This window comes from Schistocerca piceifrons, chromosome 5 (genome assembly GCF_021461385.2).
Source record: "Schistocerca piceifrons isolate TAMUIC-IGC-003096 chromosome 5, iqSchPice1.1, whole genome shotgun sequence".
In the NCBI taxonomy this organism is placed as follows: Eukaryota; Metazoa; Arthropoda; class Insecta; order Orthoptera; family Acrididae; genus Schistocerca; species Schistocerca piceifrons.
This window is the reverse complement of record NC_060142.1, coordinates 329,843,196-329,863,391: the sequence shown is the minus strand read 5'-3', so window position 1 is coordinate 329,863,391 and position 20,196 is coordinate 329,843,196. Positions and strand designations below refer to the sequence as shown.

At 43.3% G+C, this 20,196-nt stretch overlaps 1 protein-coding gene across 1 annotated transcript; it reads right to left on the bottom strand.

Annotated features, from left to right (window-relative positions):
- Positions 1 to 1,914: 1,914 nt before the first annotated feature.
- On the bottom strand, positions 1,915 to 10,625 carry LOC124798971 (RNA-binding protein 25-like). The gene is made up of 2 exons (XM_047262507.1): positions 9,627 to 10,625; positions 1,915 to 1,938 (listed from the first exon to the last, which is right to left on the bottom strand). The coding sequence occupies exons 1-2, from the start codon at positions 10,623 to 10,625 to the stop codon at positions 1,915 to 1,917; spliced, it is 1,023 nt and encodes a 340-aa protein (XP_047118463.1).
- Positions 10,626 to 20,196: the final 9,571 nt, after the last annotated feature.

Here is a 20,196-nt window from a genome sequence, read left to right as displayed (position 1 = left end):
TAACCTAGCTGTCTTGACTACATCGCCTAAGCGAGACCGCATCACACACGAGCAAATGAGCATACTAAAACAATTCTGTAAGTGAAAGAAATGAAGTCTAAGGATGATCGAACGAATACCTTTCAACAAAATGTAAATAACAATTTTCATATACGTGAAAATTAAATGAAGGTCCACGGGGAAAACGGGTTAAGTAAAAAAAATGAGATTTTAGGTTATTACAGTTTCAGAAACCTTTCAACAAGCTGCTTTCATCAGTTTCATGGGAAGAAGGGAAATAGTCTCAAAGCTACAGCGGTTTAAAAATATAGCATCCAGGGGAAAAAGGTGTAAGTCAGTGTGAAACTAGGAAAAAAGAGGGTTAGTCATTTGACAGCACTGATCGCAGCTGTTGTTTACGTTCCATTGTATATGATTACCAGGTGTTGAGTATGTGCTGTTGGAGAGGTTAAGTTAGTGCTTTGTGTGTTGTTTGAGTTGTTTAGTTTGTTTTACGTTTTAACTGAACTGCGGAAGTGAACATGGAAAATGAAGATGAGGAAAGTATCACCTTCAGCCAACTGTCACATTCAACAAAGAAAAGGAAGAGAACAGGTCGACTTTCGATGTGAGATAAAAACTTTTATCATCCACCCATTGATTAGGACTAAATTGTAAATGTTACAGACTGAAATGTTTTCAGAGTACCACTAATGCAGAACGTTGGTGTATTATAACTATAACAAAATGACTGTGAAGGAGTAGAATGCTTACTTGCCTGGCCAAATTAATGTAAATAGTATGTCGCCAAGGAGTCCTGGGGAACCAGAAAATGTTACGAGGAAAACTGTCAGCATCGAAACAGCCACTGCTGCTTTATACTACTCGACTGTGTCTACACAGGATATTTCACGATTGCTCTTGCGTGCTTTCTTGTGCGTTGTATCGGAGACTTAGTGCGTAAAGTTTTGGGAAAGATCTCGTGGTCAGAAATGCACCGTTGGGTAATGTTTTGATAAGGAAGCCATGCTAGGAAATGTATCGTTTGGATATGAAATGAGTTTGAAGACCGGATCACTTTCAAATCTTCCTCTTCGCGGTGTGCATAATTTGAGGTGGGGGATTTGAAACTGATTCGATCTTCAAACGTGATTCAAATTCAAACGGTACATTTCAGGAGATGGGTACTTATGAAAAAGTTATCTGCTATGTCCGCGTTACAACTCCTGCAGTCCAGTAACGGGAACTGTGCGCCACGCTTTGTACTCGTACTGGTGAAATCAGGAACTATCCGAAACAAATGATAGAGCTACACTAAAATTCGATTCATGAGTTCAAGAATTAAGACGTATTGGAAGAGGAGTGACTAATGAAGTATTCATTTACTCTGTTTAAATATTTGGTGATTTTCAAAAAAATGCTTCAACTGGCTCTAAGCACTATGACTTATCACCTGAGGTCATCAGTCCCCTAGTCTTAGAACTACTTAAACCTAACTAACCTAAGGACATCACACACATCCATGCCCGAGGCAGGATTCGAACCTGCGACCATATCAGCAGCCCAGTTCCGGATTGAAGCGCTTAGAACCGCTCGGTCACAGCGGCCGGCGGTGATTTTCTGTTTATGGTCTGATGTCACCAGGAAACAACTATTGTCTTCAGTCCAGTAATATAAAGCTCAATTCTAAATCTTAGACAGGGAAGCACAATCTAAACGGAAACTAATCCCATTTTCTGTATTCTTGAAAGACAATTACAGCTGGTTTAACGGTCCTCTCATTTATGCTACTGCCAGTTGATGTGGGCTGTTTGTCGTTTGAGGTGGGTACTCCTAAATTTACGACTTCGTGCTTCGTGGATGCGTATAAATGTACGCTTACTACTTTAATACGTAACACCCACAGTAAATATGAGCGAGAATAATAGTCTGTATTCACCAACGCTTCACGAGAGCATGCTGTAAAGAAATGCCACCGGATTGTTTATATGAAATTTCTTAAATTTCTTTCAATAAACAAACTTCATTAACGTTCTGCATCGTTGTATATTCTACGTATTTACAGCCCTCTCCCTCTGGAGGGCTCCGAATTGTAGCGTGTAACATGACGGTGTCTAACGCTACTATGTCGGTGCGTGAGAAACAGAATGCTGTAACCGAGTTTCGGATTTGAAGAGTTCGTCGACGCATAGAGCTCTCTCTCCTTCAGCATTAAAGTCCCAGACCACTCCGAGCGCTGCGAAGTCTGCAACAATCCGACGACTGAATTTTATCCCGGCACTAGCCATAGAACACAAGATTACCTCTATTAGCAGAAAATGTTTTAATTATTGCCAAGCCGACATTTATCACTGATCAAACCTACTTCATTACACATTTAAGATATTTTGAAAGAACCAAACTGTTTAAATTTCAATGTTAACTAACATTAGCTATCCGCCTACGAATGCACAAACGTATAATTAATTCAAATTTTATCAGCCACAGGATCACTGAAAAAGAAGAACAATTTCTTAATTCACCATTGATTTTTATGCATCTGTTCCCGATTTACGGGTTTGCTATTGTTGGTCGCGGCACAGCCCAGCAACACCGCTAAAAAATGCTGAAAAATTCTTAAAGAAATTTTATAGATGACGTGGGCAAGCTAATTTACATAAATAATTCACACTTTTGATAAACTCTAATATATTTAGATCAAACAACAATACAACTCACATTAATTCGTAACGCATCGTCTAATGGCGGCTAAGTCCAGACAGAGACAAAAGAAGTCTACCCATTCGTAAAAAACTCTTTCACAGTGTCCTACCGCAATGACTTCTGAACAGAGAAGACCAAAGAATACATAATGCATTGTGCTTAAATAGTATTGCTGACTATTAACATTTCTTTGCAAATTGACGATATTATTCTCTTCTGGCAACATATCTCTGCTATCGCAAATACCGACACATTTTACAATCACATAATAAATACAGAAAAAATTCCTATCCTAAATACAGACAAATATTACAACAAAAAATATAAGGAGAATAACAAATGTCTTTTACACCACATTCAGTAATATTTTTGTTCAATAATTACGATATATACAACTTGCCCAGAGCGGCGTATATGGTACAAATAAACTCCTTTTTTTTTTTTTTTTTTAATAACGTGAGTTTGCCAGGGAACGTTACATTGCCCCCTGGCAGCATTTGGCAAAGAGTTTTTACACTTTGACACAATGGTGCCAGTAACGTTCTTTACACTTGTATATTTTACGGAATGGCTCTTTTATTTAGTCCCAGGGTTATATAAGTTCATGGCTCCCCCATTTGGGCGTAGGCAAACAGGAAACCTGGGCAAAACTGTGCCGGAGCCCAGCCATCCCAGTTGGTTCATGGTCATTTGAATTAAATGCAGTTATTCATTTGAATTAAATTCAGTTCGTCACAAACGGTTACACAATTACACAATATCACAGTCACATACAGTTCGACTGAAGTTTTTTTGTGTGTGATACTATTATTCGTGTGATACACTACAAGGTCACTTGTCCTACGTAGTAAATGTTCAATGTTTATCGAAATGAAGTCATTGACATGTTATTCAGTTTATGTGAACATAAAAAAAAAATCAATAATGCTGTATTTGGTGAGCGGTGCGGAGTGATTGTTGAGCGGCGCTCGGCGCGGCGCGCTGACTCCGTGTAGGCCACCGCCCCCGGCGTTGACAGCTACGGCGCGGAGGGGCGTGGCTGTCTGTCTGGTCTGCTACGGGCTGCTGCGGCCGCTGCATAGCTGATGTAGCCGGATGCGCGTTGGATATCCGCTCGCCCGTGCGACGTTTTCTTGCAGTGCTCCAGGAAACATGCAACAAGTTCAGAAACAGTGTACTATCCTTATAGGCATTTTTCCTGCTGTGGGAAAGAACGCACACAGTTAGTGGCAGATATTACTCAGTAGGCCTTCACTAGTCTGGTTTGCACAATATTTCGTTGTCACAATAACACGTTTTATGGGCACACAATATTTTTCACCATGTCATGACTTGCCATTAGTCACACGCAAGTTTTCACCTTAGGACAAAATGTATCTCTGTAGTCAATGCGCTTTCCTAGCGTCCCTTGACACACAAAGAGTTAAAGTTTGACACTAGCTTGATCCACCGTCCGTTATCGGTTCACTGTTCGTGTCATGCTAGTTCCTTGTCCACTTGCACACACGGCGATGATACAGTTTTTTATCACTTACACACAACTATTCCGTGACGTATTGCTGCAGGTTTAACAGTCACTGTCTGTCTCTGCCGCACAATACTGCACTTTTGTTTAAGTTTCTTTATTTTTATTTACAATGTCCGCTGTGCAACTTTTTTTTTTTTTTTTTTTTTTAATAGCACATTCGTAACTCTTTACCAAGGTGTGATATTTGCGTACATGGTAACAAAATATTAAAATTTGGTATTAGTTTGCCCAAAAGTCATCTATATTCGTGTTCGAGTAGATTTTATTTGTGCATTCCAGCCGGATTCAGGAATATTGTTCAATAACTCCTTTGAACTCATGTCACACTTTACTATCAACGTCCTACGTAACTACAGTGTAGTCTCTGTAGGCAAAAATTGACTTGGACTGTATCTGGCTAGCTCTTTTTTACTGTTTGAATCTGCACATGCTTCAATTGAAGCTTCTTTGTGCGTAACTTTGCATTACATAAATTTGCAACAAGTTTGCCTCCCGTGGTGCCCTCGGGTCACTACTGGGTGCATTATTTTCTCTAATAACATTGGTTAGATAATAAAGTTCTCAGGGTCTCATATTATTGATATTATTCTGGGTTCGAATCTGTCAATCTGACAGCTACACATATATACATACATACACATAATAGAGAAGATTGTGCCAAGAAATATTTCAAATTTGGGCACATAGAAAATTATGTAGTACACTAACTAATCATTACTAAAATGTTCTTTTTGATTGAACTCTGTCACAGCTTAACACTACAAATAATTGCACTAATCAGATTATCTGTGCAAACATTTTAGAGCATGTTCTAGATAACACAAATTAAAAGAGTACAAAACACAAATATCCATACACATGAGAAAGTCAATCATATTCTTATAACTAAACACTTCTACACTAGTACATTATCTCTAAAGATCACACATCATTAATGTTCATTATTTACAAAAGAATGGTGTCCACATAGGACTATTAGTCTTTTACTGTAGGAATGCTTTTACATCCTTACGCGGATACAGTCCCCGTACTCTCCCTGAGTGGAGATCTGCTAAGAGATAGCTACACTCATGTGGCACACTTACTACTCTAAAAGGTCCATTGTACACCAATTGCCACTTGCTATTCTGTTTCAAGGATGCCGAGGACTTAGGATGATTACGTAAGAGTACCAAGTCCCCAACATTAAATTTTTGGTTATTCGTCACATGTCGATTATATTTTTCTTTCCTTTTCTGAGCGCACCTGGTAAGGTTGCACCCTGCTTTTCTTATCTTCTCTTCCTTAGGCTCAGGAATGACTGGGACCTTAGGCAAAGGTGCCAGCCACTCATTCAAAACTCTATTATTGTTCATTATAATCTCGTTTGGTGGATACCCCGTAGAAGCATGCGGGGTTGCGTTGTGAACTTCTACAAACTTAGGTATCAGATCTGGCCATTTTGTGTGCTTATATGCAATGTATAACCTGAAAAATTTATTTAACTCTCCAAATGTTCTCTCTACTAAACTTGCTTGTGGGTGAAAACGGGAAATTAGTATATGCTTTATATCTTGTTCATGTAAATAGTTTTTCCAGGTATGGCCTGTAAAATAGGAAGCATTATCCGATATTATCGCTTCAGGCTTACCCACTTGTGTAAAATATTCCTTCCCTAACCATTTAACTATTCCACGAGCAGTGGCTGATTTAAGGCAGTATATTTTTAAATATTTAGAGAAAAGGTCATACACCGCTAAAATGTACTTCAATCCACCCCTGGCTCGTGGGTAGGGTCCTGCTATGTCTATAGATACTAACTGAAGTGGTCGATGAGGCACTATAGGATGCAGTTCAAACCTTGTGGACTTATTTTGAAACTTAGCTTTTTGGCACAGAGGACAAGTCCTGATAATGGTGCGAGTCTGCTGGCTTATCCCCTTAAAATAACAGAATTTGGACAAAATCCTTATTGTCTTGCCTATCCCAGCGTGACCCCATGCTAAATGCGTGTGCCACACTACAGCTGGGATAGCCTGTTGTGGTATACACACGACTCCATGGTCATTTGACACACCTGTTTTATAATACAGAATATTATCTACTATTTTGAAATTCTGAACACTTTTAAGATTGGTTCCTTCTTTAATTTTACTAATGATATCTCGCCAAATCGGATCAGTTTCCTGCAATATGGACATATTTTTACACATATGTAAAAAGTCCCTCCTATGTACCTTATCTTGTACTAATAGTATTCGATATTCCTCCGATTGTCCCAAAATATTTGACATTGAGGATTGCCCTAGTGGAAGCCTCGACAAGGCGTCTGCTACAACATTATCTTGTCCTTTAAGGTACATGATTTTAATTTTATATTCCTGTAATGCTAACCTCCATCTTAGCAAGCGGGTATGGTATAATTTGCATGTCATTAAATAGCTCAAAGCCTGGTGGTCACTGAATACTTTGACTTCTTTACCATAGATGTAATAGTTAAATTTCTTTACCGCCCAAACCACTGCAAGAGCCTCTAATTCGGTAGCGGAATATGCTCTCTCGCAGCTGTTTAGTGTGCGGCTGGCAAATCCGATTACATTGATTGTTGTGGGGTCGTTGCTCCTGTCCCACTGAAATAAACACGCGCCCAGACCGTATGAACACGAATCTGTCGCTATACAAAAATCTTTTGTCATGTCTGGGTGTCGCAGTATGTTGGCGTTCACCAAGGCATTTTTGATAGCGTCAAATGCGCGTTGACATTCTTCTGTCCACACCCAGTGCGCATTTTTACGCAACAGGCTCAATAAAGATTCGTTATTCATTAATTGGTTTGGAACAAACCGTCTAAAAAAAGATGCTAGACCTATAAATGCTTTGAGCTGTTTCTTAGTTCTCGGACTAGGAAACCCACGAATTACATCAAGTTTTTTGCTGTCAGGCTTGATGCCTTGTGGTGTTATTATGTGACCTAGAAATTTAATCTGATTATGTCCAAATTTGGATTTATCAAGATTCGCTGTTACTCCCGCTTGCTTAAACCTTTCTAAGACTTTACTCAGTAGTTCTACGTGCTCCTCCCAGGTGGCAGTGGCAATCACTAGATCGTCTACATACACTGTTACCCTTTGCAGCAAATCCGGACCTAAAACCGCGTCGAGGGCTGTTATAAAAACTCCTGCACTTACATTTAGGCCGAAAGGTAGTACCCTAAATTGGTAGCTCCTTCCCCCAAATATAAATGCAGTATATTTCCTCGACTCGGGTGTGAGCAGGATTTGCCAGAAAGAACTTCTCATATCAATAGATGTCAAATATTGCACTCCATGAAATTTTTGAATTTGCTCATCAAGATTTTCCGGATGAGTCCTAACAGGTACAATAATTTCATTTATGTCTCTCGCATCTAGTACTAACCGTACCTGTCCGTCTGCTTTTGCTACCGCCACCAAAGGACTACTATAAGGGGACAAAGACGGTTCTATTATTCCCCACTCGATCAGTTTTCTTATTTCTTTAGCTACTATTTCCTTCTTGGACCAAGGAATGGAGTATGAGGCTCGACAGTAAGTTTTGTGAGGCTTTACCTCGATATTGTACTGATATCCCTTAACAATTCCTGGTCGTTCTGAAAATACATCTGCATAATTAGATAATAACTGTACCAAATCCTGCTGTTGCATAGAGTTCAAATTTTCGGACTGTGATACTTTGTTCACAAGTGCGCCCACATTTGCTTTTAATTGATCATCTTGTACGTCAGGATAATAGAGATTCTGACCTAGACAATGATTGTCTAAATGTAGTATCCACTGATTCCTACACCTTATGTTAATAGCGTTACAATTAGGTACAGGTACCTCTTCAGATCTCAGCATGGACAATCCTATTCTCCTACCAGCATTCATCAAGCTTAATTTTCCCTGAGAAAGGTCGATTATTGCGTCCCTTTCTCTCAAAAAATCTACCCCCAAAATGCAGGCTACCTTTAAACCCTTTACTACCAGGAATGAGCACGCTATGGCTTCATCCCCTACATACATCTCTACCCGCACTTGGAGTTTAATTATTTGTCGCTGTGCACTTATGGCTCCAGTGACTTTACAATTATTCACGGGAAAAGTCAGCATACGCCTTTCCTTCCCCAGTACTTTGAATAAGTCCATACTCATAACACTGACAGTAGCACCTGTATCTACGACCGCTTGCACATCAATATTGTTAATTTTGATCTCTATTATCGCTTGTACTTTGTCTTTGTGCTCCTTTATGCACGTGGATGGTTCAGTTATTAATTCATCTCCCATCTGTACCCCGTCATTATACCTAAGGATACAGATTTTGTTCGGTGTTTTGTTCTGTGTCGGGCTGCTCTCACTCCAAACCTCAGCCGACGATGGAGAGCGTATCTCGGCTGCATCTAGTTTGTTGAATTATTGCTAGTGGATGGGCGTGGCTGCTCTGTGTCACTGACCTCCACTATGTGCACGTTGTGTTGCGTCGGCCGCCACGGTTGCGCAATTGGCGCATTTTGTGGTGGCGGTCGGTTATTGTCATATCTATCACTGTTTTGCCGGTCCGGACTGGGCCTCTGGTTCTGCGGCCAAGTTCGGTTTGCATCATTATAAGTATTAGTGTTGCTCGGCCCCCTGGCATTTTTCCATCTATTATTGCTTGGTGGGCCTGTCTCATACCGGTCATCGAACCTCCTTTTCCGGTCATTATTCACCGGCGGACTATTGCCGTTCCGGTCTCTACCTCTATTTCCGTTTTGTGCATACTCCTGTCTCCTATTATTACCTCCGCCGTTTCCATTACTTGGTGGAGGCGTGTTATTTCTACCATTTCTATAACCATTTCCGTTACTTCTAGCCTGTTCAGAGGCTGCCTTAACGTCCTCCTGAATCAGGTCAATTGAGTCCAGAACAGACAAGAAATGTTCCATATCATTTTCAGGCACGTGTATAAGTTTTTCCTTTACATGTATCGGCAAGTGTGATTTCAAAAGCCTGATCAAATCCCGGGATGAAATCTGTTCGTCCCAGTAACGGGTCTTATTAATGTACTTCTCAAAATATTTTCGCAAATTGCCTAGACGTGGAGAATACGGCTCTGGATTATATACCTCCTTCCGTAATCTCTCCTGGATACATGTTGACCAATATTTGGCCAAGAATGCTTTTTCAAATTGCTCATATGTATCACAACTGTCAGCCGCTTCGGTTGCCCATAATGCAGCATCTCCTTGTATGTAAGACATAACGAACTGTATTTTCTGGGTATGACTCCAAACGCTAGGCAAAATGTTTCTAAATCCCTTGATAAACACTACAGGGTGAACAGATTTCTTCTCCGTTGTAAAGATTTGAAACTGTCGGTTCCTAATCAAGCTTTCTTCAATCACTACTTTGGAATGACATTTATTTGTTTCGCTTACATTGGTTGCCTGTTCTGTCTCGCAGTCGCAATTTTTTACTGCAGTATTTATATGCCTATCATTGTTGGACCTGGCTGGCGTGACATACGCCCGTGCCTCGTCATGCCGCAAGCTAAGCTCCATCTCGGCAAGACGACGGTCCACACTCCGCTGCCACAGCGGAATGTCCTTGTGCACTATCCTTTTTAGATCCTGCACATCCGCACTTGAGCCCACATCTCTGGCCTCAATTGCGGCGTGCACTTTCTGATCTATTTCTTTTATGACTTCATTTTCTACTTTGAGCACTTGTTCGATCGCTTTGTTCTCAATTACTTGAGTTGTGTCAATTTCTAGTTGTTCGACCCTATTAGTCAGGACACTGATTTCCTCTACTATATTGGCGTTAGCCACTTGAACACTATCTACTCTTTCGCTTAATTCTTGCACCGTTTTGGGTATGGTTTCATATTTTTGTTTCAAACTAACAATCTCACTTTGCATAACTTCTAAAGTTTGCATCAACTGCAAGTCCCTCTCATGCAGGCGTTGGTCACGCTCTGCTTGTTTAGCATCACGTTCTCTATCGCGCTCTGCTTGTTTGGCAAATTCAGCTACCAATCTCTGGTCACGCTCTGCTTGGTCAGCATCACGTTCTCTATCGCGTTCTGCTTGTTTAGCATCACGTTCTCTATCGCGTTCTGCTTGTTTAGCATCACGTTCTCTATCACGCTCTGCTTGCACACGTACAAATTCAGCTTGGAAATTGAGCATGCGCTCGAACATAACTCTTAATGATTGCACTTCTGACACCTCACCACTCTCTGGTCCGTGTCCAGTGCTTGCGGATGGCACAGTATTTCCGCTATCAACTGAATCACTGGGTGGCAATGGCAACATTTCTTGCCCTTCTGCCCCCAGATTTTCATATTGTACTTCCTGAACTACATCACTAACATTACTTTGTGTCCCACTTTCCAACTCGGTATCACTACTTACTGACTGTTGCTCATTATCCATGTTGATATCTTTCTGACTACGCAATCTAACCATAGTAAACAAAAGAAATAAAATCTGAACTAAATATCCTAACACTCAGGTTTCACTGACATAATCACACAAGAAATGGACATTAACTAACACACACTTACTATATACTACAATGACTAACTACTCAAATGTCCTGTTATTTTTTAAAAAAACACTAACAACAAGCACACCACTAATGATCCGAGAACACTGCACTGAGGCTACTTTACTACCCACAGGACAACTACACTGTAGCTTTACCTTTTGGTGATCTATCTTGGGTGCAGCTGCCCCCTGATATTGTGGTAGGTAATTAATTTTTCGAAATATTGAGCTCTCTTCTTCAGCTTGCCTCTGGGTACATAGTGTTCTCATGCAAAAAATCATACACAGGTATTACCACACAATATTGGTTATGCAATACATACAATACATAGAAAAATTATTAAATGTTCTGCAACAAAGTTCGACTATATTAATTCCCTAGTTATCTCACGGGTATTTAGTGGCCACTGCATATTCGAGCCCCACGTTGGGCGCCAATTTAACGAAATCTGTCGTATGAATGGGATTGATTTGAAATTTCGTTAAAGAAGAATAATAAAATTTATCTGTTGTTTTTAAGTTAATTTTCTTTCGTGCGAACTTTGTTGTAGAACCACTCTCTTATTTTCGTGTGGTAATAAAAAATTTTTACTTACTTAATTATTACGTACATTTAAAGAAAAAATAATATTTACGTGAACTCATATGAACTGGTTAAGAATATTAGGTTGAGAATTGGGTCCTTTAAATCATTCGGCCTTGGCATACACTTTCCTGATGCAGTGGATTTTTTGTTAAATATTTTTACTGAATTTTATCCCGGCACTAGCCATAGAACACAAGATTACCTCTATTAGCAGAAAATGTTTTAATTATTGCCAAGCCGACATTTATCACTGATCAAACCTACTTCATTACACATTTAAGATATTTTGAAAGAACCAAACTGTTTAAATTTCAATGTTAACTAACATTAGCTATCCGCCTACGAATGCACAAACGTATAATTAATTCAAATTTTATCAGCCACAGGATCACTGAAAAAGAAGAACAATTTCTTAATTCACCATTGATTTTTATGCATCTGTTCCCGATTTACGGGTTTGCTATTGTTGGTCGCGGCACAGCCCAGCAACACCGCTAAAAAATGCTGAAAAATTCTTAAAGAAATTTTATAGATGACGTGGGCAAGCTAATTTACATAAATAATTCACACTTTTGATAAACTCTAATATATTTAGATCAAACAACAATACAACTCACATTAATTCGTAACGCATCGTCTAATGGCGGCTAAGTCCAGACAGAGACAAAAGAAGTCTACCCATTCGTAAAAAACTCTTTCACAGTGTCCTACCGCAATGACTTCTGAACAGAGAAGACCAAAGAATACATAATGCATTGTGCTTAAATAGTATTGCTGACTATTAACATTTCTTTGCAAATTGACGATATTATTCTCTTCTGGCAACATATCTCTGCTATCGCAAATACTGACACATTTTACAATCACATAATAAATACAGAAAAAATTCCTATCCTAAATACAGACAAATATTACAACAAAAAATATAAGGAGAATAACAAATGTCTTTTACACCACATTCAGTAATATTTTTGTTCAATAATTACGATATATACAACTTGCCCAGAGCGGCGTATATGGTACAAATAAACTCCTTTTTTTTTTTTTTAATAACGTGAGTTTGCCAGGGAACGTTACAGGTTTTCAAATAAAAAATTTTGAGGCATTACCTTTTAGCGCGCCTTCGCTTACAAACAGAAAATTCGTTTTCATATATCTCAGAGGAATGCAGACTAGTGACGTCTTTGACAACCGCCTATATTTCAACAGGTGCACATACAATCATTTTCAGAGTTTCAGCGCACAAATAAAACTAGACAATGGTATGCAAAACAATTTGAAGCCTCGGCATGCAGAGCATAAGCTGAAATACGACATACACAACACACCCACTCACACGCTCACACATACGCTGCAAACACTTGCGTTTTCAAAGATAACCAACCTGAGAAGTTATCGAGGGAAATGCAATTACGTGCAATGGCAGATTTACTCGGTTGTTACAAACGTGTGTGACGCTTATGTTCAATCCGTTGCTCCTCCAGGATCCACACTGTCTGATCAATATACGACTTGCTACACATGTAGGGAAAAGACACTCTCCTTTAGCAAACCAAAACCTTCATAAACGTAACGTAAATGGTCCTTAATACGGTATGGTTTGGATTGGTTTTGTTTTGCTTTAGGGCGCAAAAGACAATTGGGGTAATACGCTCCCAAGTCAGAACTATAGAACACGAAGACAGACATGTGTTAAAAAACGACTATACGTCAGTCCTAAGTGACATAAGAGAAGCTAAAAACAGGGACCTGGAGATGGGGCTAAAAAAGATACCATACAGAAGTGAAGGTCCTAAGCTAAAAATTAAATGGCCTTCGCCATATTGCTTTGGCAGAAAGAAACTAAAACGCGCCCGACAGCCCGCGTATCATTTACTAAAACGGCCGATAATTTAGGAGGCAAACCCAAGCGGGAACGTAAACGGTTAAAAAATGGGCATTCCGTCAGAAAGTGGCAGGCAGTTAAAACTTGGGCGCAAAGTGTACAAAGTGGTAGGGCAGCGCCACTTATCAAACGACACTGGCTAAAAAGGCAGTGACCAATAAGCAGCGTAGTTAAAATGACCTCCTCCCGGCGCGAGGGCTGAGAGGAGGTCGTCCAAGCCGCTGGGAGATGCTCAATAAGTCGGAGCTTGTTCCCTGAAGAGAGGACCTTTGGCGATGCCAAAGGGAATCCACTTCCTGACAGACGGCAACACAGCGATCATCGAACTACGGGAAGAGGTACGAGGACTGCAGCCTTGGCAACAGCATCAGCAGCCTCGTTTCCTGGCAAACCGACATAACCTGGCTCCACTGAGAGTGAGCAAGCGACAGTTTTCCTGGACCCGTTGCACTAAGGGTTAAGCGGGGTACAGCGCACATAGACTTTGAAGGGCGCTGAATGAGTCTGATGAGAGGACACAATTGAAAAGGCTGTGTCGCCGGATGTACTTCTTGGCTTGATACAGGGCGAAGAGCTCGACTGCAAAATGTGAGGAGTGTGCCGGAAACCGATATCGAAAGGCTTGGGTACCAACGACGAAGGCACACCGGCCGGAGTGGCAAAGCGGTTCTAGGGGCTACAGTCTGGAACCGCGCGACCGCTACGTTTGCAGGTTAGAATCCTGCCTCGGGCATGGATGTGTGTGGTGTCCTTAGGTTAGTTAGGTTTAATTACTTCTAAGTTCTAGGGGACTGATGACCTCAGCAGTTAAGTCCCATAGTGCTCAGAGCCATTTGAACCAATTTTGACGAAGGCACACCCGACCCTGCGGTCTGTCCAAGAGCATTCAGTGTATACAAAGGTACTATCGCGAGGTTCCATGTGAAGGTCGTGAAACTGAAGGCGATATAGCGAGGCTGGAACAGTGTCCTTAGGAAGCGAGTGAAAGCCAAGGTTAACATGGGCCGCTTCACGAAGTCAAGGTGGTGAATGGTTCACACCCACGATAAAAGTTGCAGGTAGTGTGAAGGTAATCCGCCGTATCAAGTGCTGAAAGCGGACTCCAGAATGTAACAGAGAAGAGGGTGCTCCATACTTGCAACCAAAGAAATCGTCGAAGGAGGAGCCATAGGAAAGGTGGCCACACATGACAGAGAAAAGGTATGCATACCTGCTGAGGAGAAAGTCACGGAAGTAGGACAATGGTAGTTCAGCAGCTTCAATATACAGACTTGCAACCGGACTGGTGTAAAAGGCGGCAGTGGCCAAACGGACGCCACGAAGGTGGATAGACGACGTGAGAGCGATGGACGTTCCCACACTTAAACAAAGCACCCATAGTCGAGTTCAGACCGCACAAAGGGTCGGTACAGTCGGAGGAGGTTGGTTCGATCGGCACCTCAGTAAGTACTGACGGGGACATGTAGGACATGGGGGAACTGTGTACAGCGGCCTGCCAGGTAAGACACATGAGAGGACCCAGAGTGTTTCCTATCGAGCATGAGCCCCATGAATTTCGTAGTTTCAATGAACGGAAGGGCAACAGGACCAAGATGTAAAGATAGTGGGGGAAACCAATTGCATCACCAGAAATTCATACAGACTGTTCAGTTAGTGTAAAAGCGAAAGCCATTGTCGATACTACAGGAGTAAAGACAATCAAGACATTACTGAAGACCCATCTCAGTGAGTCAGGTCTGTGGAGAACTGCAATAGATGGCAAAATGGTCAACAAAAAGGGAGCCGTAGATGTCCGGTGGGGACAGGCCATTATAGGGTTAATGGCGATAGCAAATAGGACGACGCTCATTACGAAACCCTGATGCACACCGTTTTCCTAGATGAAGGTGTCCGACAAGGCAGAACCCACATGCACTCGATCTTTCAGAAATTTCTGAAGGAATAACGGCAGGGGCCACGAAAGCCCCGCGTGTAAAGAATATGGAGGAAACCAGTTCTCCAACAGATGTCGTAGGCATTCTTCAAATCGAAAAACCTGGGCACTGTCGGAGATTCTGAGATTTCCGCAGAAAACCATTCATGTCATAGGTGGACAAAATGACGAGATGGTCAATTGCAGAAATCTACGCTCGCAGTCCACACTGTCCATTCGTCAGTAAACTGTGAGACTCGAGCCACCATACCAGCTGTGCAGGAAACATACGTTCCGTCACCTTGCAAACGCAGCTGGTGAGAGAGATGAGGCGTAGCTAGAAGGAAGGTTTTTGTCCTTACTGGCTTAGTTGTTGGTATGACGGTGGCTTCACGCCAACGTCCAGGAAATATGCCCTCTGCCCTGATCCGGTTGTATGTGTTAAGTAGAAAGTGCTTGCCTGCAAGAGAAAGGTGCTGCCACATCTGAATGTGGACGGCGTCTGGCCCTGGGGTGGAGGATCGGAATAAAGTTAGAGCATGATCTAGTTCCCTCATAGTAAATGTAGCGGCACCACCGTTAAGACAGGAATATGTTAGATTCGGTGCAATATTTCTGAGTGCACACGTAAAAGCCAGGCGTAGGCCTGCTGACAGTAAGTTATGCTTACCAGCGGCTGCGAAGTAGAATGGAGGCCACAGGGCCGTAGAACTGCTGAAAAGAGTAAATGCAGAGGGTTGCATGTCGCAAGATACTGGCAGAAGGGGCCCACTGGCATACCTAGGTGTTATGAGTACATGAATCAGAGCGATGCGTTAGCAAAACAGAGGCGTGCAGCTGTGTATAAATAGGTGCCGGTTTTCCAACGATGGGATTCAAGTGTGGCAGCTCTCCTGGATGGCAGGATGCGTCACACTACTGGCTACACGCAGCAGAAAGTGGGGCGCCAGCGTTCCAGTCCATGGCGGGTGACTGGTTCGAACGACTGAGGCTAACGTGGGGACTGTAGCTAGCCAGTGGTGGGCCACTCGACGTCTTGCTACTGCGGGAAGCCTTGTTGGCTCCCAACAAACGCCGAAGGCGTCCCAAGGTGAAGGCCGCTTAGTTGGCTGCCAGCGCATCCTGACTTCATCAAAACTCTGCATCTGTACATGGCTGGCATGCCGTAGGTTGTAGCACGGGTCACTGAGGCAGACCGTCGTGCCAAGATGTTTTGCAGACATTGAAGTAGCGTCCTTGGCATCACGGAACCCTGTGAAGCAGACAGAGGAACGTGGCACTGTAGCTGTGAATAATAAAACACCTGAAGATCAAGGCCGAGGATCAATACGGCGCATCCTGACAGTTTCCATCCATGTCCAACATTCGTCCACCACGCCAACATGTACATTTGCCAGTGAGGATTACAACAACGCAGAATTGTAGCACTCATGATTCAAAGAAGAGAAGGGTACTGCCCGAGACTCCTCCACTCGTTTCCGATGGAGGAAGGCAGGGTGATAGTGGGAAGAGCTCGAAATGTCCACAAAATGGCGGCCCAAGGTGATGGAGGTAGCGGTAAGGTCCATGATGACGTTGTCTGCTACTGACAGGCCAGTAATTGGAGAATGGATCTTAGTCCCAGAGAGCCATCAGAGGTGGCCCACACGATAGAGGAAGTTGTGGAACTGTTAATAGAGCTGCTCTTTTGCTATCCCGAAGAATGTGACAGCACTTTACACGAATGTGTTTCTAAGTGTTTATAATGAACGCAGGTTAACATCATAGGATGACGTTTAAAAACGTGGAGAGTACTTCTCCGCAAGCGAATTGCGTTGGGCATGCTGGAGTCCACCAAGGAACTGTTACAAGACATGGTAAAGATGAAGTGCGAGGAATGGAACGTTCTGCTTAAGTAAGGATGATGTTCATGACATATTCCATCTGTTCTTCGCAACTGGGAACATCTTGGTCTTGTAAGGTCGCCAGGGAGGAATAAAACGGCCAGTCAGCCTTAGTAAGCAGCTATTTGGAGTGCATACAGATGGGGTAGGAGTCAGCAAACGGATAGCACATGGGAAATGGTCACTCAAGTAGGTGTCAGAAAGAATGAACCATTCAAGATGATGGGCAAGGTGCACAGTGCAGAAGGATAGGTCGAAATGGGAATATGTGTGTGAGGAGTCAGAAAGGAAGGTGGGTGTCCCATTGTTAATGCAGAGGAGGTAAAGTTGGTTAAGAAGGTCAGCCACCAGGGCACCTCTCTGACAGATCCTGGGTGAACCCCTAATGGGATGATACATATTAAAGTAGCCGATTAGCAGAATGGGGGTGATAGCTGCCCAATAAGCTAAAGGAAGTCTGCCCTGGTGACATCAAATGACGGAGGGATATAAATGGTACAGACGCAAAAATTCAGGTGGGGATGGAAACGGCGAATTGCAACAGCTTGAAGATGGGTAGTCACGGAGATGGGTAGTCATTCGGTATGAGCAGCATGACGCCCCCATGACATGGAAAGAGGACCTCAGGGAGAGGGTCAATACGAACCAGAAAGAAATGTGAAAGCTCAAAGCGGTCGTGAGGGCGCAATTTCATTTCCTGAAGGCAGAGTGCAAGGGGACGCTGCAATGCTGAAAGCAGCCTTAAATCCTCTTCGTGGGACCGAAGGCTGTGAACGTTCCGCTGGAGTAGAGTCATGATAAGGAAGAGGTGTAATGGTGTCACATCAGAGGCTGACGAGTGACAGCCTGTGAAGAGTCGCTACTCCAGGGCACAGAAGCGGGAGGATCCTGCTCCATGGGGTCCACAGAAGCATTGGCTTGCTTGTGCAGTCGGCCAGTGGAGTCCAGCGTGTGAGCAACGATTGGTGGTGCGCACAGGCGATGCGGAGGCCGGCTGGGATAAGGTATCATATAGCGACACCGTCGAAGAGGATCTTCGAGTCGGCGAAGGAGAAGACCGTTTGCCTTTGGTGGACTTCTTCGAGACTTGGGTGTTGTTTGGCTGGAGGGACATAGAAAGTCTTCATGGAAGTACTCGTCTTTTCCGGCCTACCATTTGCGTAGCTGATGGCTTCGCCGCATGAGGCGAGACTTTGACGGCTTGTTGCACTGCTGGATGGGGGGATGCCGATCCTCCCTTCATACTGGGTCATTTCACAACCTCATAGCTGAATTTCAGGTCGCATTTCAGCCTGGCCATGTCCTTCATGGATCGAGGGGTAACAAGAAGAGATGGGAGAACACAGGTTTTGCAACTAGCCAATAACTTGCGAGCGTCTGGCTAAGGCACTTTTTCCCTTACCCGGATCTCTTGGACAGCCTGCTCATCAAGATACGTGGGAAAATCCCGAGAAGAGGCGGCATGGTCGCCATTGCAGTTGATACAGTGGGCCTCATGTGCATCCCTACCACAGGTTACACATTTGGCTGGGTGTCGACAAAACATTCTAATGTGGTTGACACGATGACACTGGTAGCAGCGCATCAGGTTGGGAATGTGTGGCCCGACTCTGACCATTTCATAGCCTGCTTTGACCTTGAACGGAAGCACCACTCTATCAAAGGTGAGAAAAAGACTGTGGGTGGGCACTAAGGTGGAATCTACCCTTTCCCTGTCCACAGCTCGTGGTCGTGCGTTAGCGTTCTCGCTTGCCACGCCCGGGTTCCCGTGTTCGATTCCCGGCGGAGTCAGGGATTTTCTCTGCCTCGTGATTACTGGGTGTTGTGTGCTGTCCTTAGGTTAGTTAGGTTTAAGTAGTTCTAAGTTCTAGGGGACTGATGACCATGGATGTTAAGTTCCATAGTGCTCAGAGCTATTTTACCCTTTCCATAATACGATGGATGGAAATGATACCCTGATCAGAGAAGTAAGAATGTATTTTGTCCTCAGTGAGACTGTCGAGCAGCCAGTGTAAATAACACCACGGGAAGAATTCAAAGTTCTATGGACCTTGACACAAACAGAATAGGCACGGAGAAGCGAGCCAGCAAGCAGTTGTTGTACCTGAGAATCAAAAGAAGTCTCGAAAAGTAAAGTATCGTTTTGTTAACGAGAGCAGGATTTCACATTGCCAGTAATTGCATCAACATCTTTCTGAATAGTAAACAGATTTAACATGGCGAAGGACTGACCATCTTCAGTACGGGAGACCACGAAGAACCGTGGTGAAGGGGGATGGGTCTTTGAATCATTAGCCTCATTACGTTTAGTTTTTTTGTAAAGGTTGATTGTTAAAAGGAAATCCCCCTTGTTTGCCAGCGCCTCCGATGGCGCGCTCCTGCTAAGTGGGGGCCCCCTTCACAAGGAAGAGCACCTACCTTAGGTGATCGTTCACACCTCAGGTCACATCTCCCATCTCGCAGAGGAACCAGTCGGCAATTAGGGAAGGTTGCAGCTCAGGCGATCACCCCTCCCTGGGCCTGGAATGTAACGGGGATACTTGCGAACCGTACCTGTCGACTGGGGCTGGGTATTATGCTTCACCCTGTCACTTGTTAAGGGACTGACGCGTGGGCCAGCCTTCAGAAGCGCATAGGGAGGAAGACCAAAAAGTGGAACCTCAAATGCTGAGTCAGAGAAACGAGAGGAGTAGGGATACACAGGAAGGCAAAGACAGTGAAAAGCAATGGTGAGACTATTCTTACGTCAGCGACAGACAATGCAGATCATTCCCAGTAACACTCCAGACATAGCCGGCCGTTGGTGGCCGAGCGGTTCTAGGCGCTTCAGTCTGGAATCGCGCGACCGCTATGGTCGCAGGTTCGAATCCTGCCTCGGGCATGGATGTGTGTGATGTCCTTAGGTTAGTTAGGTTTAAGTACTTCTAAGTTCTAGGGGACTGATGACCTGAGATGTTAAGTCCCATAGTGCTCAGAGCCATTTGAACCATTTGAACCCCAGACATGTTCCCCAAGGGAGGGAAAAAGGAATAGTAAGAGGACAGATATGCAGCAAGGAAGGGAAAAATATCAGCAAAGGCTGGGGCTCCGTGGTAGCCAAGCACGAACCTGACAAAGAGTGGCGAGCCCTGTGGAGGGTAATACGAGATGGTGGTGACACTGAGTCCAGTGGCAGCCATTATCAGCTTGCA

Coding starts and splice junctions, on each gene's coding strand:
- LOC124798971 (XM_047262507.1), bottom strand. CDS start 10,625: ATGGATAATGAGCAACAGTCAGTAAGTAGTGATACCGAGTTGGAAAGT. Junction 1,939..9,626: donor AGACAGAACAGGCAACCAAT/GTAAGCGAAACA, acceptor ATTTCTTTACAG/CATGCTCTCGTGAAGCGTTG.